The 18,939-nt window shown below is 41.1% G+C and overlaps 1 protein-coding gene across 1 annotated transcript in view; it reads left to right on the forward strand.

Moving 5' to 3' along the window:
• Positions 1–18,939, forward strand: part of ADAMTS6 (ADAM metallopeptidase with thrombospondin type 1 motif 6) — a 345,170-nt gene that overhangs the window by 299,107 nt on the left and 27,124 nt on the right. Inside the window, exon 22 of the mRNA XM_025216768.1 lies at positions 12,739–12,943. Within this exon, the coding sequence (XP_025072553.1) occupies positions 12,739–12,943 (205 nt within the window). The remainder of the gene's footprint in view (positions 1–12,738; positions 12,944–18,939) is intronic.

Consider the following 18,939-nt stretch of genomic DNA (forward strand, 5'->3'; position numbering starts at 1 on the left):
TGACAATCAACCAGAAGATGAATATGAGCCAACAATGCGATGAAGTTGCCAGCAGGGCAAATAGAAGTCTGGCGTGCATCAGCCGACGTGTTGCCAGTAGATCCAGGGAGGTGCTCCTCCCTGTCTATTTGGCGTTGGTGAGGCCACAGCTCCAGTTCTGGGCACCGCACTTCAAGAAGGATGTGGATAAACTTGAAAGGGTACAGAGAAGGGCCACCTGCATAATCAGGGGCCTGGAGGATAGGCCCTGTGAGGAGAGACTCTGGGTACTGGGTTTGTTCAGTCTGAGTAAGAGAAGACTGAGAGGTGACTTGATAGCCGACTACAAGTATTTCAGGGGCAAACACCATGATCTAGGGGAGCAACTCTTCAGAAAGGCACCCCTTGGGAGGATGAGGACCAATAGGCACAAGCCTATAATGTACGTGGGTGGCCCTCTGGCTTTGTTTATTTCCTGTTCAGATCCCATCTCATAAACTAGTCTGGTGCTCAGTTTCACTGTCCCACACTGTCTCTTTGCCACTGCAGATCTTCAGTGAAACTCGGTAGTGTCTTATCTGCCTCCTTCCTTTGTGCCAAGGACTGAATGAAGTTGAACAACTGCTTGCTTCTCCACCCCAAAACTGACAGCAAATGCTTCACACAAGCCCTTGTTATTGTAAAAGTTTTCCATGCTGCCTGAAGCAAGACTTGGCAGGACTTCCTCAATTAGGCTTGTGGATAAATATTCCCTCTTTTCTTCCTCGGGCGAACAGCTCACTTTACCTATGTTACCAATCAAGTGCTAGGTAAGCTCCAACTCATCCTGCCAGCAGATTTGGTTGCTTTTTTTGGTCTCATCCAGAGTCTCTGCTGTTCACAACTCTTTTATCTAGTGCTGGAACAGGATGCATTACTGTTCCAGTTCTTATTATTTAGCCTTAGCCCTCTCAATTAGTGGGCAATCCCCACAGTTTCTTTACTTACCTTTTTCATTAGGATCTTCTCTTTTGGTTTACAGCTTATCCCTGTCTCTGACCTGTGCTGCTCCAGCATGGTTCTTCCTGATTGTAACTATGGCTGCTGTTCAGTGTTCCCTGCTTATATTTGTTGCAATAATTTTATCACCTCAAGATCCTGCAGTTCTGACAAAGGAGTGTATAACTGAATGAGGGAGGCCCCAACTATCTAAAAGCCCAAGAAAGTGTAATTGCAGTTGGAGCCCTCAGAATGAAACAAGGCATTCTTCTTGCGTAAGGCTGACAAGGAGAAAGTCAGAGCAGTAGTATAAGTAGGGGTGGGCGAGAGGGACACCTCCCTGGGCACTAAGTTAGGAGGGGTTCTGGAATTGCCTACCACCCCTGTAGAGTTCACATCCTGGTAGAACTGCCCCGCTGGGAACTCTGAAGCAGTTCCCACCTGCTGTTCCTTTAAGAGCAATAGCTGGGTGGGCAGAGCACACATGCATCCCAGCTGGGATTGTTTAGAAGCTCCTGGGCTACTGCCCCAGCTCTCCTACCTTTCCATGCCCCCCACCTCTCAGAACAGATGCCCTCCACTTCTCCCTGTTCTCAGAACCTGTGTGCCCTGTGCCTCCTTTCCCCCACCACTTTCACAGCTCACAGCCCTTTCCATGCATCTGGATCCACGTGCCCCACTCCTGCATAGGGTTTGCCCCAGGCACCAGCTCAGCTTGTTACACCACTGGGTCAGAGATTTATTGTGGGACTGATCCTGCAAGACTCTGGATGTTATAGTAGTCAAATTCCCAAACAGGATCACTGCAGTGTGAGCATGTATAATAGGGTTAAGTTTACTTTCATTAAGTACTTGTATGTATAGTACTTGCATGTATAATAAGAGTTAAGTTTACTTTCATTAAGTACTTGATTTGGAGGGATATAGCCAGAATATTGTAGTGTCTTGGCTTTAATTCTTGAAGCTTATACACTGAGTATTTCTTCAGAAGTGAGGTGTATGAAATCAGAATTGTGAAGTGGGGGTGGAGGGATGGGAAAAATAGATGTCCTGCCAGATTCCTGTCTGGCAAATGGACATGAAAGGGGTACATGTAGCAACTGGACCTTCTTTAGATGGCAGGAGAAAAACTATTAAATTGCAACAGAACTGGATATAAATGAACACATTAAAGCTCATCACTGTGAGTGTATTGGGTAAACCTTGCCTCATGCTTCAACAGTATCTGCACATGTCAGCAGCTGGCCCACACAAAATCCTAGAAGCGTTCCAAAAGTGTTTTCAACCCACATGTCATATGTAAAAATTATCTTTGTAACAAGTGTAAAATAATATGACGGAGAAGCAATAGGCTTGCCAAACGATGCAACATGGCTGATTCACATGATTTTTAAATTTTAAAAGGTGAACAAGTTTGTGCTAGAGTTGTAATAGGGACAGAAAATGTTGTAGCATGTATGAGAATGTTCAGGGAGCCCACATTAACTCTGTCAGCTGTTACAGACATGTGCAAAGCTAGCAAGAAAGCTCACATCCAAATGCAGAATGTAAGCAGAGTCGACAGAGATAATTCATCAAATAGCACAGAGAAGGCATTACATTACAAGGAGAAATACACCAACATTTTTGTAAAAGCAGATACACAAATCTAAATCAAAAGAGACAAGGAACATGCAAAGGAAGACCTGTGGTTTTGTGGGTATACACATGATAATGGAAAATGCCCCATATGTGAATCATTGTACCAAAGTTTTCAAAGAAGAAAAGCAGATGAAAAACTGAAACATGTTAAAGAAGTAAGCCATGACTCAGAGGATGAGATTTTGCACAGTTATGCCATTAATGCAATGCAAAACAGGAAAAATAAATGGTTTATAAAGCTTAGACTAGCATCAGATGCAAAACAAGAACCACACAGGCAAGCAGAAAATTAAATGACAAATATAAAGTTGGGTATCAATTATTGTGCCAGGTGACACAGATTTGTGCAAGGGAAGAAAGAAAAATTGTGAGCAACAAAGCCTATTTCAAGTTATACTATAACACAATCAAAATACCCAGGTCATTGAGAACAGAAATTCTCTCAAAAATATGTCAGAACTATTCCATAACAGAAGAATGTCTCGGGAAAGCTAAAGATCCCATATACTGCCTAATATAACCAAAGATATCTGGAGCCTGGTGACAGTTGTAATATAAAGGGAAATGGAGGCCAGGCAATAGGAAGAAGCTGTGAAAATTGACAAGCCTTCCCAACAAGCCTCGAGAAAAGTAGGAACAGACCTTTTCACCACAAACCAGATTACTTCATTATTGTACTACTATTCAGACTTCTGGGAAGTAGACACTGTTGCAGGCTACCACAGTGACCATCATAGACATAACAATGAAGCATTTTAGCAGGTATGTTTTCCAAACCTGTGTAGTTACAAACAACAGACCTCAGCTTACTTGCACTGAGTTTACTCAGGAATAGGAATTCAGTCATTTCATGGCATCACCACAGCCAGTCAGGTGGCTAAGCAGAATATATTCCATTAAAGAAAGCTGTAAAAATATTCTTTCATTAATGGAGAAACTCTTCCACTGGATGCCTACAGTGCTGCTTGGTACTTGCTTGATGTCAAGACAAAAAACAGCTTTGAGGTCTATAGCTGGCTGTACTAATGCTGGGGTTATGGTAGTAGAAGAGAGTCACAACTAAAAGGACAGACACAGGCAGGAGCCAAAGCCTGTTGTGAGTGAAAAGCTAAAGACCTCTCACAATTTAGGATCAGAGGAAACAAACCTGCTAAAATGCTTCCTTTTTTTTTTGTCTATGATGGTCATAGTAGTAGCTTGCAACAATGTCTAGTTCCCAGAAGTCTGGAAGGGACCTCACAGGATCATCTAGTTCAGCTCCCTACTTGAAGCAGGATCATCTTGGATGAAACTATCACAACCAAGTGCCTGTCCAACCTGCTTATGGTCTACTGTAAGCCTCCTGGTCCTTCTCTGCATTACTGCAGCCTAGCCAATCATTCCCCAATCTATATTTATGCATGTAATTATTCCAAGTGCAGGACTGTGTATTTGTCCTTGCTGAATCTCATGTGATTGATTGCGGACCATTTTTCCAGTTTATCCAGGTCATTTTGGGTCCTAGTCCTACCCTCCAGAGTGTCTGTAGTTCTACCCAACTTGGTATCATCTACATATCTGCTAAGTGCACTCAGTCTCATCGTCCAAATCATTCATGAGGATGTTAAACAAAACCAAAGCTAGGACAGACGCCTAGAGAACCCTACTTGATACCTCCCCTAACTAGATTCTGAGCCACTGAGGACTACTTTTGATTAATATAATAGTACAACCAGTATCCATCCTACAGCACTTTTGTCTTGGGTGGATTTTCTTATCTCCAATGCTCTCCCCCCATTCACAGAGCCTGTAGCCTTATCATAAAAGGAAATCAGGTTGCTCAAGCTTGACTTTCTTGCTCTTGGTGAATCCATGCTGGCTGTTTCTGATTACCTTGTTCTCCTCTATGTGCTTCACAATAGGTTCCTTGAGGACCTGCTTCACAATCTTTTCCAAGTATCAAGGTCAGACTGACTAGTCTGTAATTTCCCAGGTCCTTCTTCTTCCCTTTCTTAAAGATGGGCACTATGTTTGCTCTTCAGCCAGGGGATTACCAAGATCAAACAATTTTTTCAGGGTGTTCTAGAAAACCTACTACTTTTGTTACACAAACAAGCTGATATTCATGTAACATTGCACTGGCTAGGCATACCTTTCACCTGAACTGCAAAAATAGTTGCCTTCTCTGACAAGGTAAAAGCATGAGCATGGAGGGAGATGAAAGATAAGCTCCTGTAATATTTGATCAGTAGGACATGAAAGGAACACAGGACAATGGCCAAATGATAACAGAATATGATCTCAAAACACCACAGAACAGTCAAGTTCAAAGCATCTTCTGTAGTTGCTACAAAGACTTACAGTCACACCAACATCAAACCATCTGCAGGGTACATATAATATTTTGTATAGAAATAAGGGGTGAAAGATTTGGTCTTCATCATAAAAATATAGGATTGGAAGGAACTCAGGAGGTCATCTAATCAAACTCTTTGCTTAAGGCAAGATTACTTATCTAAACCAGGGGCATTCAACTCCCAGCCTGCAGGCCAGATTTGGCCCCAGAGCCATGTAATCCAGCCCTTGAGGTTCCCTATGGATCCTGTGGGGGCTAGATTAATGAGTCCTGTGGGAAGTCCCACAGGCCATAGCCCTGTGCGCTATTGGACATGCAGGACAGTATCTGTCTGGGTGGGAACAGTGCGGGGCCACCAGAGTCCAATCCCAGATGGGTGAAGGCACAGCCCTCTTACCCTGCCAGCCTGATCCTGTCTGGGTGGGGGCACTATAGAGCCCTGTGTTGCCTCTCCCTGGCCTGGATTGGGTTCCAGGGCCCCACTCCATCCACACCCAGCCAGGATTAGACTCCAGCTGGGTGGAAGTGATGCAGGGCTCTGGGGCCTGATCCAGGCTTGTGGGGGCAGTGTGGGGACTGATCAAGACTATGGACCAGCTCCACACCATTCATTTGATTTGCAGAGCTAAGAATATGAGCACCACACTGAGAAATCTCCGTTTGAAAGCTTCCAATGATAGAGATTCCATAGGTTCTCTAGATAATCTGTTCCAATGCTTAAACCACCCTCATATTTAGAAAAATTTTCATAATATCTAACTTAAATCTGCCATTTTAGAATTTATTCCCATTATTTCTTAATCTGTCCCTTCTAGACACAAAGAAAAATCAACTGTCAACCTCTTTATAATAATCCTTTTTGTATTTTAAGATTGTAATTAGATCACCATTCATTCTTATCTTCTCTAGTCTAAATAAGACCAAATTCCTTCAACTAGTCCTCATATGTTTTATTTTGTAGCCTTCTAATTTTTGTTGCTCTCTTTTAGATTCTTTCCAATTTTTCCAGTCCTTCTTGAAGTGCAGTGTCCAAAACTGGACACAGTACTCCATATGAGGCTTCACCAGCACTGAATAGTTTGGAAGAATCACAACCTATGACTTGTATGCAACTTTCCTGTTAACTCATCCAAGCATACTATTACTTGTTTGCAACAATATTGCATTGTTCATTCATATTTTGCTTGCTATCCACTATAACTCCCAGTTCCTTTTCTGCAGTACATCCTTTTCCAAAAATAAGGAAATACTGCCTTATCATATTTCTTTATTTTGTATTAGTTCATGTGCTTTTTCTTCCTATGTGTAGTAGTACTTTGAACTTGTATTTGTTGTATTTCATTCTGTGTATTTCAGACCATTTTCTGATTTGTTAAGTTAATTTTAAATCTTAATCCTGTCCCTTAAAATGTCTAAAACCCTACACAGCTTTGTGTCATCCACAGATATACTAAGATTATACCCAATTCTATCTTTCAAGTCATTAATGAAGACAGTGAACCCCCATTGGACCCAGAACAGTGAACAGATGCCTTGAGAACTCCATATGATGCCTCTTCCCAGTTTGACATTGACCAATGATGACTGCTTGTTGAAACCCATTTATCCAACTATTTATATTCCCCCCTCATAATAGCTTCATTAGACTGTATTTTCATAGCTTATTTATCAGGGATCCTGGTTTTCTGTGTTTAAAAATTGCAAATTATCTGATAAAAATTGCAAATTCTCTAATTAAAACCCCCAAAATCCATGATTTAAGTGAAATGCCACTATATACATATATATGTTTCAGTTGAACACAATGTTTTATTGATATATTTACAATTTTAAAGCAGTTTGGAAGCCTACCAGTGCCTCAATCACTATAATAAAATAAATTCTGAAATCTAATACATTTTGGCATTTGATTTTGGGTTTTTTATCATGGAAAATCAGAGCTCCCCCTGCCCCCTTTGCTCACCAGAATGCAGGCCCCTCACTCCCCACCCACAGTCCTCCAGTCCCTCAGCCCTGCCAGAGGGGGCCCCCAGCTGCCAGGGTGACAGGGTCAGAGACCTGGGGCCGTAGCCCCCTGTCCCCCCAGCAGCACCAGAGCCCCAGTTGCTGCTTGTGGGAGGCAGCAGCTGCTGTGGTACAGTGGAGTGTGGAACCCGGAGCCCAGGCCCCCCTCCCCCACAGGTGGCATGGTCGGAGATGAGCCCATGGGCGGCGGGGCAGGTGCGGGCTTCCTGCTATGGGCTCAGAACTCCCTGCCCAACTGCCCTGCCCCGGCAGCACCGTGGCCTGGTGGGTGAGACCTGGTGCAGCAGGTCAGAGCAGGACTGGGCAGGGAAGCTCAGTGCCATCAGTGGGAGCCCCACATTGCCACGGTGAGGTGCCCTCTTCCTGCCCAGCAGCAGGGGGCACAACTCCATGCTGCTACACCTGGTATTGCCAGATGGGCAGGGGGTACCTCACCATGGTGCCATGGGTCTTGCAGTAGCACTGAACTTCTCCACCCTACTCTGCCATGCTGTGCTGAGTCCCACTTGTTGGGCTGCAGAAGCCCCAGAGGAAGGGCAGCAGGGCAGGGAGCCTGAGCTCACAGTGGGCAGTGTGCATCTGCCCCATGTACAAATCTGGGGGGGCACATGCCCCCAATTCCCTTCGGAGCATGTGTAGCAGCAGGGAACCAACCCTCATCCTACTTGCAGCCACATCCTGCTCTCTGCCCTGTCCCTGTGGCCATGCATTCTGGCTCTGGGCCCCATGTAGCACCCCAGCTGGGCAGCATTCCCAGTCCTAGCCCTACCCAATTCCATCCCTCCCTCCTCTACTATGGGGAGCTCAATTCCTTCCCCCCTGCCCACTTACCATGGGGAGCTGCTCTCCAGGCTTGCTGACAGCCATGTATATGTGTGCATATGTGTGCATGCACACACATTCTGCCAGCCTGCAAGAGGAAACCCATCATTTCCCATGTTTTTCTCCTTTAAAGGAGAAAATCCTGGTTTTTCTCCTTAAGCCTGCAAGGGGAAATCCTGCAAGGGGAATTTCCTGTGTTCTTTGCCTTTAAAGGAGAAAATCCAGGTTTTTCTCCTTAAAATTAGAAAACCAGGTTTTACTGCATTTTTCCACAGTGAAAGGAAAACCCAGATCCCTGCTTATGAGAATGGGTGAGAATGTTACTAGTCCAACTAAATTCAAGATGTATCATATACAGTGCTTTCTCCCTATCCACAAAACTTGTCATTTTGTCATAGAATGAGATCAGGTTGATTTAGGCCTTGACTTACTCTTGATAACTCTATGTTGTCTGTTATTTATCATCTGTTACTCTCTAGGTGCTCCAAACTGATTGGATGAAAATATGTTACAATATCTTTCCTGGTTTCAAAGTTAGATCTACTGGCCCTGCAATCTTGGGGTCTTCTTTTAATGCTTGCCACTGTATCTGTCCTTTTCTAGTTGTCTGTGTGATAAATGTAGACCAGGGGTAGCCAGCCCTGGCACACATGCCAGAGTGTGTGGCATGTGAAGGCATTTTGGATGGGTAGATGGTGGGGGAAGTGTGAGGGGCCCAATCCTTATATGGCAGCATAGCCTCAGCTCCTTCTCTGCCATTTACCTCAAGGCAGGCGTGCACCTGCCACTAGCAATGAGCTAGGCCAGGGCTCCATGGCCCCTAGTGCAGCTGCCTGCAGCATCCCCAGACTCAGTTGTAGGCAGCAGGAGCCTTCCCAGAGCAAAGACCAACCATGGCAGGCAGCGGGGAAGCTGCAAGTGTGTGCACTGGGGTCTGCAGAGCCCTGGCTCAGCTTGTTGCTGGCAATGGGTGCATGCACACCCTGGGGTGGATGGCAGGGAAGGGGCCGAGGCTGCATCGCCACAACAAGGATCAGGCCCCTCACAGCTTCCTCACCGTCCACCCCTGGCACACCAGCATCTTACAAGTTGAGTTTGCAGATGTTTTTGGCACTCTGCCCATATATGTTGTCAATTATGGTATTCAGATTTTATTTTTGTACCTCAAATAAATTTGACAAAAGAGAAGTTAGGGTAAATAGCTTTACAAAAGGGGGAATTATAGTATGATTTCTTATAGGAACTTACAGAAGTCTACTCAGAAGTGCTTGATGAGAGAGAATAGTATGTAAGGAAGAAGGAATGCAGCCTGAATTTTGCACTGTTTTTGCTATATTGGTTTATTCTCATATGCAGAACTACAGTAGCTGGGTATTGGCTTCCACTGGAGCCTGTGACTAATTCAGAGTTTTGGGTGTGGACAATGAAAATTGTATTGAGTTTCTAAAGAATGAGAAACCAGGTCAGGGAAGAAGGAACGCTTTCATCTGAGATAGGTAGAAGCTCCTCTACATGCCTAAGTATTGCCTCTTTCCTTCCTTTTCCTTTCTACCACGCTTATTTATTATTTCACTTTCTTCTGAAAGTTTCTGTACATTACTTTGAAGTGTTAAATTGCCATACTGTCTCTTTCATGTTATGGCGAGAATCTAAATAGCAACACTAAGCAATCTTTGATAACAAATATTCTGCCAAACATTCAAATTATTGTGTACATGATGTGCTGTATTAAAAGACAAGCCAACAGATTCACTGGAACAAGATCTAGAGACAGGCCCACACTAAAACCTCAGATCAGAACACACTCCAGTTTGGCAGGTGTTTTTAAAATCCAAACATCTTTTAGCATCCAAATTTTGCAAAAAGTTCTTGGCTCAGATCCTTAAGCTTCACTGTTACTATCCCTGCAGCAGCTGAGGGTAGTGCAAAGATAATTTTATATCTTTATGCCAATTCCATCTACTCTGAGGACTGAATACAGGTTGATTTGGCCCTCCATGCAACCAAAGCAGCCTCAAAGGGTTCTGAATTGCATTTGTCTGCAATGGCCTTCTCTGGCAGCCAAGGATCTCTGGAATGCAGGTATGCCCTGGCTACACTCTTTTTGCTCTATCATGGTCACTGGAATAGGAGTGGGAAAGAACATTATTGTGTTAGTGTTATGCTATCTCAGGATTCCTCCTCCCCATTGTGGCATGTCCTTTGTTAATATGACCCAGGTGCCTAAGCACCTAAGAATTCTGTCATTTACTGTTACATGAATTTTGTAGCTTGAACCCATCTGTAATAAGAATAATGTGTTTGATGGCATGCACTTACTGTAATAAAAATAGTTGTGAAATTTTACCTTAACCCCCTCCTTTCAGAGCCCAAAGCACCATAAAAATTTGCATACAAGACACAAAATCTAGTTCAGTTACCACTAAAAATTTGCTGCCTTTGAGATACAATATGGTAGCTGTTCAATACTGACTAAGAACATTGAAAAATGTTTTAGGACAAGATTTGTAGGATATTGTATGTCAGTGGGTAAATAGAATGTTGTTTTCCAAGTTGGAAAGAGTAGATTTAGTAATATGAGTAGCCTAGTCAAATTCATAAGTGCCTCGAGTATTTTAATGGACACAAGTGGTCAGAATCTTCATTGTGTTTTCTTCAAAAGATTATCCCTCCATTAGTATAGTTACTGTCATCTAAAAGTATGCTGGAGCATGGGTTTAGTAATGACTCATAAGGAAAAATGCCAGCTACTAAATCATCAAAACCACTTCCTGCAGCATCTGGGTTTTCCTTGAAGGTCGTCTTGATCAGTCCCAACGCTGCTTAGTATGTCTGATCTAATGAAATCACAGCTTGTGGTGCTGATGCTGTCCCATTTATAACTCAGATGTTGTTTTTATTAAAATCTTCATTTTTTGGAAATGAGTATCTCCGGTATTTCACACTGAATTAGGGAGAACAAATTGGTCTCAAGGTTGTCAGTCTGGGTGTATATTAATTTTCTTATTACCAAAAATGGAACTGATAGTTTCAAGTCTTTTTTTATGTATGAAAGATCAAATAAAATAATAATTTGTACACTTGGCAGGCATTCTCAAATAAAAACAAGAGCAAGAGTCTGTTTTAAAAATAAAACATTGAAAGCAAGTATTGCTGAAAGTTGATCAAACTTTTTGTTATTTCAGACAAACTGGCCTGTAGAGAACTGATTATTCATTGTAGGAAATTAGGTTATGATGGAAATACCTGTTGTAACTACTGTAATTAGGTCTGATTTGAGTTTTGCCCTTAAGATGGAGTTAAGGTTGACAGTACATACCAGAGATTTTAAGTAAATTTCATGTCAAGAATGTTATCAGTGCTTATATTATTGCAAACTCAACTTATATAATAGAGTGCTTCTGGTACCAGATTGAATTAACCTGATTTTTAAAATAAATTAGATTCTCCCCCCCATTTGTTTCTTCAGTCATCACCAATTGAACATAGAATTGTTTGACTGCTCCAATAATATCTTTTCATACCTTTTTGTGTTTTGATCTAAGCTTCACCTATCACTGAAGTTTCTAGATTTGTAGACCGTGTTTTGAGGGTAACTACAGCATCCCTGCAATATTTTTTACTGTTATATTTTGACACGTGTTCTCAATATTTATATCCAGTGTAGTGTAGCTTTTACAAATGCAGATTTGTCAATACATTCTAGTTGCCTCATCCCACTCTGCAGCAGCACCAAGTAGCATGAATTGGCCATGCAATATTCCATAGCTCCTAACATCTCCTTTTGTACACCAACACCGTGAGTTTCCACCAGCAGATCTGCTGCAATGATTAAGTTTTGAAAAATATTTTGCGGGTTGTTGCTGATATAATGAATTGTGATTAACAGTGTTTGCATTTCTAATATCTGGAAATTATGTGTCTATGAAGATATTTTAAAGTGTTTTGTAATCTTTCGTGAATTAAGCCTCACAGAATCTATCCTATATTCTCAAGTACCACACATCCCCATATAAGACATGCCTCTTGTTTTCAGAAGGTGGAATACAAAAAAAGATCTTTCCTTGAAAATAGCAATAAGCATTGTATTGTTGCAGGGAAAACACAGGCAACTTCAGTAGGAAGGTGGAATTAAAACCTGTGGCTGCTCTGTTAACCCCCTACCTTCAGGTCGTAGTGCCCACCCAATTTGAGTTCAGTAGCTGAATCTGTTGGCTCAGCCCAACTGCTCAGCCCCACTTATTAAAGCTGGGTGGTCTCTCTGCTTACTCAGCAGGGACCACTGGCTGCCCACCCAGCTGAAAAAGAGCCGAGCAGTTTGGCTCCCACAGAATCAAGCTGTCTGCTTCCGCCCCCACAGTTTCCAGCAGCTAATTTTTGGGGAAAAAGATGTGTGTCATATGTGAATGAATACTCAATTTTATATTTCTGGACACCAAACCAAGAGAGTGGTAAATGACTTTCCCAAGATCACATAGCAAGTGTGTGGCAAAATCAGTTATAGAACTCATAGTACCTGGGTTTGATTTTCTGATGTTCTGCACATTGTACAGACATTTAGATTGATGAAAAGTAAATACGGAGTTTTTGTAGAATTCTTCTAAGCCAGAATATTGATATTAGATTCACTTCCCACTCACTTTAGTGTGATCGATGCACAATGTCCAGGACAATGGAGAATCACATTTCTTGACTACTGGTCTTACAATGAACCTCTTGAAAAATGCAAAATGTCACTATTATTGGAGATAATGGTTGCAGTGCTGCTTATGATTAAATAATTACTTTTAATTAAAAATGTATAGTGAAAAGACTGTGTCAGTACCCATATTTTTTCATTGAGAAGATTGTGTTACTGGCAATAATTTAAGATTATTCATGGAAACAGTTCAGAATCTGTGTGCTTAAATCTGTTACATTCATGAAATGCAATGTTTCTAATTTTTTTCTTTCTGCAGATGGTTTATAGGAGATTGGTCAGAATGTAGTAAGACCTGTGATGGTGGAACGCGTTCACGGACTGTTCTCTGTATCAGAAAGATTGGACCTTCTGAGGAGGAGACACTGGACAATGCCAACTGTTTAACACACAGGCCTATCGAAAAAGAACCCTGTAACAATCAGTCTTGTCCACCTCAGTGGGTCGCTTTGGACTGGTCAGAAGTAAGGAAATTTCACGGATTAGCATTTTAATACATTGACAATGAGGAAGTCACAAGTTCCTTCCAGTGAATGTAAATGAATTTCCTATTGCTGTTTGCTGTCTAAAAATGAAGCTCCAAGAGCAGGGGTCCATAAAGGTTCCCATCTGATTTGGACCATTGAAGTGTAGTTATATAGGTATAGAAAGAGATTCTAATTTCTAGGGACTTCTGTATGAAAATATAGCGGAAAAGAGGATATAATGATTTTTAGTGTACCAAAAAATGCCATTTTTTCCAACAGTAAACAGGTAGACATATAGAAGTTACAGAATTTAGACGTATTTATAGAATTAGATTTAAATTTATAGAATTTAGAGACATAGAATTTAGAGTTTATCTTGGAGACATGAGAAGTGAAACTAAGAATTGATCCCTAGCACCCCTTGTTTATGAAAAATAGATTACTAGCCCTTACATAACTTTTAATATATATGGCCCTATCTCTTAATATATTAGCGTAATTATGGGTGAATGAACCAGTACAATGATGTGAACCAATGCAAGGAAAACAGAAGTTGACTTATCCTTGTTCTGAATTGAATTATAAAAGTGCACAAACAAACACCACCTGGAAGGGAGTAAAGATGGCTGTGTATCTTCTGTGACTCTTGTGTTTCAGAACTCTTGATATTCCCATTCTGATTTAGTCCCCAACTTATATTTGAGAAACCTCAAGATTTCTCTAAGTTATGAATATAGAAATAGAAGGGATTCACCTAGGTCTTTATGTCCAGTCCCATACGATTTTAGATACTATATTTTTTCACATTACTCCTATAAAGAAGCTGTTCCAGAATGGTGCTACTCCAACAGTTAAAAACCTAAATATATTTATGGCCAGTTCATGGCCAATTCTTGTACCAACTTCATCCTTTAGCCTAAATAGTTCTTCTACCTCTCAGATGTCCCGCTACTTGTTTCATTTATAGAGAGCAATTATATCCCCTCTCAACCTTGAACTGTATTTGCCTGTTTCACAGCTGCATCACACTACTGACTCATTCATCTTGTGATCAACCACTACACACAGATCCTTCTGGGTCATTTCTTATTGATGAGCTCCTGTATTATAGCAGAAAATCATGTTATTAGTTTCTAAGTGCATAGCCTGGCATTGTATACTATGACATTTCATCTTGTTTCTATTCTTCCAGTACTCAAAGGTCAATCCATTTTTCCTGTGTGTCAGAGCTCCTTCTATATTAATAACTCCTCCTAACTTTATGGTATCTTTAAACTTCGCTAACACATTCCTACTGATTCTCCCAAAAGTTAATATATTAAATCAAATGTGCCCCAAGACTGATTCTTGAGGACCTCTAGTAAATACCTCCCTCCAACCCAATACTTCCCCTTCCAAGATATTCTGTTGTCATCTCTCCAGTTTCTTACCCATTTTACAATTCTTTTTCTAATTATTGTTTTCCCCAGTTACTCTAATAATTTCCCAGGTAACACTGTGAGAGATGCTTCTACTGCATTTCCCATATCTAAAAATCATTTATTTTACTGAAGGAACATCTTGAGTTAACCTCACACAATCTACTTCTAGTAAATCCATGTTGTGTTTTATCCCATTTTCTATTTATTTTTATATCTTTAATTATTCTTTCCTTCAAATTAATTCTAATATCTTGCAAACTGTGAAGTCAGATAGTGGGTGTTTAGTTGCCCAGATCTTTTACTTACAACTGCCTTTAGCTCCAATTAACTGTTTCAGCATTTGGAAATAAGGCTGGGGAAGTTCTTCAAGCACCCATCTATGGAAGAGGCCATTTGGGACTGGGGTAGAACAGATCCACTAGTTCCACACCATCTCCAGATTCTCTTTGCCACATGTATGCCACTTCCAGTCATAAAGTATTAAAGTATGGTTCTGTGTGCTACTGTGGAGCTGCTGTGGTCCATCTCATTGAACACTGAATTTCATAATGCAATCCATATTATTTGCATGGCAGTGTGCAAAGAACTGTGGGATATAATTGGCCCTTCATGGTGATGCTATCGGTGTCTATTACCTAAGAAGGCATTTGGTTTACATACTGAATACTGTAAGTTCCCTGTTCCAAATTCTCTTTATATAGAATCAGGTCTTTAAAAACCCTAAAATTATGCAGTCATTTTGTAAAACATGTATTACGGTGCATTTCTTGCTCCCAGTATTGTCCTGCCATCATTACAGACTAGGAGGGCAGATCCTCACCCCTGGACTTCAAACAGATGACCAGAAGTAGCATGGTAAGGTTAGGGCAGAGAAGCAAAAATTAGGAGCCATTTAAACTGGGCTCCCCACTCTCCTTTACAGATTTACAAGTGTATACTATCTATTTAAAGATTTATCCATGATTTTGGGAAAGAGGGTGAGTTGAGAAGGGAAGCAGGAAAGGGGATGATTAGAGGATGAAAGCAAGTGAATGAGGAGATAGATAGAAAACCCTTTCTTATGTCACTTACATAGCGTGGATACATGTTTAAGGCTGTTGGAACCAGTGTCTAGAACAACTGGGTCCTGATTCTGAGTGGGCCTCCAGACACTATAGCAATATAATAGAAATATATGAGATAAATTATAGAACCAGATAGTATGTTGCATTTAATATGCACCTTTGACTGTCTCTGTATATTCTAGCTAATCCATTATATCTGGGACTAGTAATATGTGCAGCTTCAGTAGATTTTCATGTCTTTTATGTCTAGCCTTGTGAATGTTTGCGTGTGTTATGTCTTGAAATAGGAATTTCTTCACCCCAAATAGTTTCAGACCTTTGTCAAAACCACTGATCTTGATGGGTTTTCTGACAAGGTTTTTAAGAAATTAGAAAAAACAGTTCATCCACTAAAAGATCTCACCCTAAGAAGTCCTTGTGTCTTACATTATTTCTGGACCATCATGGCTTCACTATCACTCTGACACTAGTGAAGAAAGAAAAGCAGTTTTACTTTGTGAAGAAATTATCATAAAACTTTCCCCGCCTCTCTTAAGCATCCTCCATTCACACAATCAGTAATAGAAAACTGGAGGTAATTTACAAAATGCAATTTTAAAAGGTAGAAAGAGTGAATATATATTTAGGTTGATGGGATAATCTAAAGGTATTTAGGCAAAGCAGAGAATCATATATTGAAATTAAAAAAAATAACTTGTGGTTGTCTTTCATATGTATTCAAAGTATCTCAAGGTAATAAACTCAAAACAGCCAAAATTGCCATAGGGATTTCTTGGGAGGATACTTATCAGAATTTTTACACATGCATTTCTTCCTTTGCATTCATATCCCCCTTAGTCATGGTTGCCTCCTCCTATTGAATGAGTCAAAAATTCTGAGTGCATATAGTAAAAGGAAACTTTATTTCCTGTTTTTTGTTTATATGGGCATTTTTCTTTCTTTTGCTTTGGAGACCTATGCTTTTTGTTAAGTTCTAGCGATGCCTTTGGTTTTTGGTGATTCAATATTATTGTAGGCAACTTGATTATTTCCTTACTTCATTTTCATTTCTGGGGACAGGGTGTAGTTCATCTTATTTTGTGGAATTTTGGCTATATTCCAATAAAATTTTTCCTTCTAAAGGATGTTATTTTTTGCTAGTACCAGTAGCTACAACTGCATGTTTCTCAGATAAGGACTTTGGCACAGATCCACAAAAAGAACTTGGGTGCCTAAATTGGGACTCGGGCAACCTTTAGGAACCCAAGGCCAAAACTGCAATCCTTAAAAGTCCCCCTTAACTCTTGCTTTACCTTGAAGGCACTTAACCCCCCTAGGCACCTGTGTTTTTTTTATATTAAGTTCATTAATCACTTCAAGTTTTGATTCTGTGTATTCCCAGATGTGCCTTAGCCTTGACTGGGCTCACCAGCTGAATGCCATTCTCACAGCCAAATCTCACTGAGATCCACAAATTGGGCTTTCTCCTACTTATATCAGCTGATAGGTTCTAGCTGGTAAGTGTTCTTAGAGACCATCTAAGAATGCCACTTTCTTGTGTGGTCTCTAGAATTGCCAAAGAAGAGATAGTATCCCCTTTTAACATAATAGCTCAGTTGGTAGCATACTCATGCAGGATTTGGGAGATCTGGGATTAATTCCCTCCTCTACCTCTGGGAATTCTAACCCATGATTCCAGCCCCTTAAGAAAGTGCCCTGATCACCTGGCTATAGGCTATTCAGAATTGGCAGGGACTCCTTTTGCTCACAATGTTCTACTTTGTACTGAATACTTAAAGAAATTCAGTGGATGAGAGAGAGTATACGAGAGTGAATTAACTGGGTTAGTGATTCACCTATGAAGGGGATGCCTGGGTTTAATCCCCGGTCTAAGGCCTGTTTATATGTTTTACATTAAATTGTCATTGGTAAAATATAAAAACAGCCTTTGGAGCAGAGGCTCATATACAGGGCTCCTCTCTCCCAGCAGAGTGCCCTAGAGAGTCAAGCTCACTCTTGCATTCTCTGTCTCATGAATTTTTAATGATTTCCTACAGAGTGTAGCAGCTTCAATAGGAGAGGTTCAGAATGCCTTTCCTTACATCTACCACATAGCAGAATGTCTTATAGTTTGGTGCTTAAAGCTTTTTCCTGGGAAGTAGGCAACATAGGTTTGAATCCTTAGGGCAGGGCAAAGGTTCCCCAGTGATATCAAAACTCTAGGTATAAAGTTGGAATATTGCCTAAGGCACATCAGGAGAAGTGTTTCACTAGAGATAATGAAGTATTTATACCATTGTGTATGGTGCTGTGGGGACCTCATGTGAAACACAGTCCACAATTCTGGTTACCTGTGTTCAAGAAAGTTGAACTTAAAATGAAACAGATGCAGAGAAGGCCTCCTGGGACAATCATGGAAATGGACAGCCTTTCAGTATGAATCAAGACTAGAAGAGCTTGGCTTGTTTAGTCTAGCAAAATGAAGGCCGAGAGGGATATGATTGCTTTCTGTAAATACATCAGGGGAATAAGCATGAGGGAGGGAGAAGAACTATTTACACGAAAGGAGAATGTTGGCACAAGAACAGATGGGTATAAACTCACCATGAGTAAATCTAGGAAATTAGAAGAAGGTTTCTAATCATTAGAGCAGTCAGGTTCTGCAACAGCCTTTCAATAAGAGGAGTGGGGAGTTGATATATTCATGAAAGTGATTATATGATCTGGTGCCTGTGAGAACAGAGGACTGGATTTGATGAATCAGGAACTCCCTTTCTGTCCTATGTTCCTGTCATTTTTGAAAGAAAGAGTAGGCATACTTTGAAATGTCAGGCTGGGAAGCCCTAATAAATGGTGTCGTCTTTTTTCAGCTCAGAGTATGGCCCTGGAGCCCCAGCGAGGGCGGGCTTTAAGAGGAACCTCTGTCTTTGTCCTTGGCATTTCTCTACTGGCTAATTTAGGCGTCCTGTTTTTGGTCATCTTATTCCAAAGAGCCAATTTCTGCATATGTACTGTATCAAGTGGCTAGGCATCTAACTGAAGACTGGGTACAGGCACCAGAATCTGAAAATTAAGTACTGAACAGATACAGGTCTCAGTATATATGTCCCTTTGTGACTACTTAATGTCAGAGCACTTGTGTCCCTTTGTGGATCTAGGCCTTATATGTTTCTCTCTGCCCTTTGATATTTACTGCCCTGTTTATATTTGGGAGTCCTTTGGTTATTTACCCATGAATTTTGCTTGCAGTTCTTCAGTGGTGCACAAGAAAAGGGGTTTTGGTCTTTTGCCAGGTTTAGGACAATCCATATGTGTATATTTAGAAACATTCTTCCAAATCTCTTAATCAAAAGCTTGCAGGAGAGAGATGGACATACCTTATTAGGATTTATGAGATATTAGGAACCCCTCACTGCACTAGGTGGAATTTTGAAGTTCTGATGCCTTTTGTCTCCCTCACCTTGTTATGTGTTTCCCCATCCTCTCCCTGTTTCGGTGTTCTACTGATGCTAGTAACAGGTAATGGACA

The sequence above is a fragment of the Alligator sinensis genome, unplaced genomic scaffold (genome assembly GCF_000455745.1).
Source record: "Alligator sinensis unplaced genomic scaffold, ASM45574v1 scaffold346_1, whole genome shotgun sequence".
Lineage (NCBI taxonomy): Eukaryota > Metazoa > Chordata > Crocodylia > Alligatoridae > Alligator > Alligator sinensis.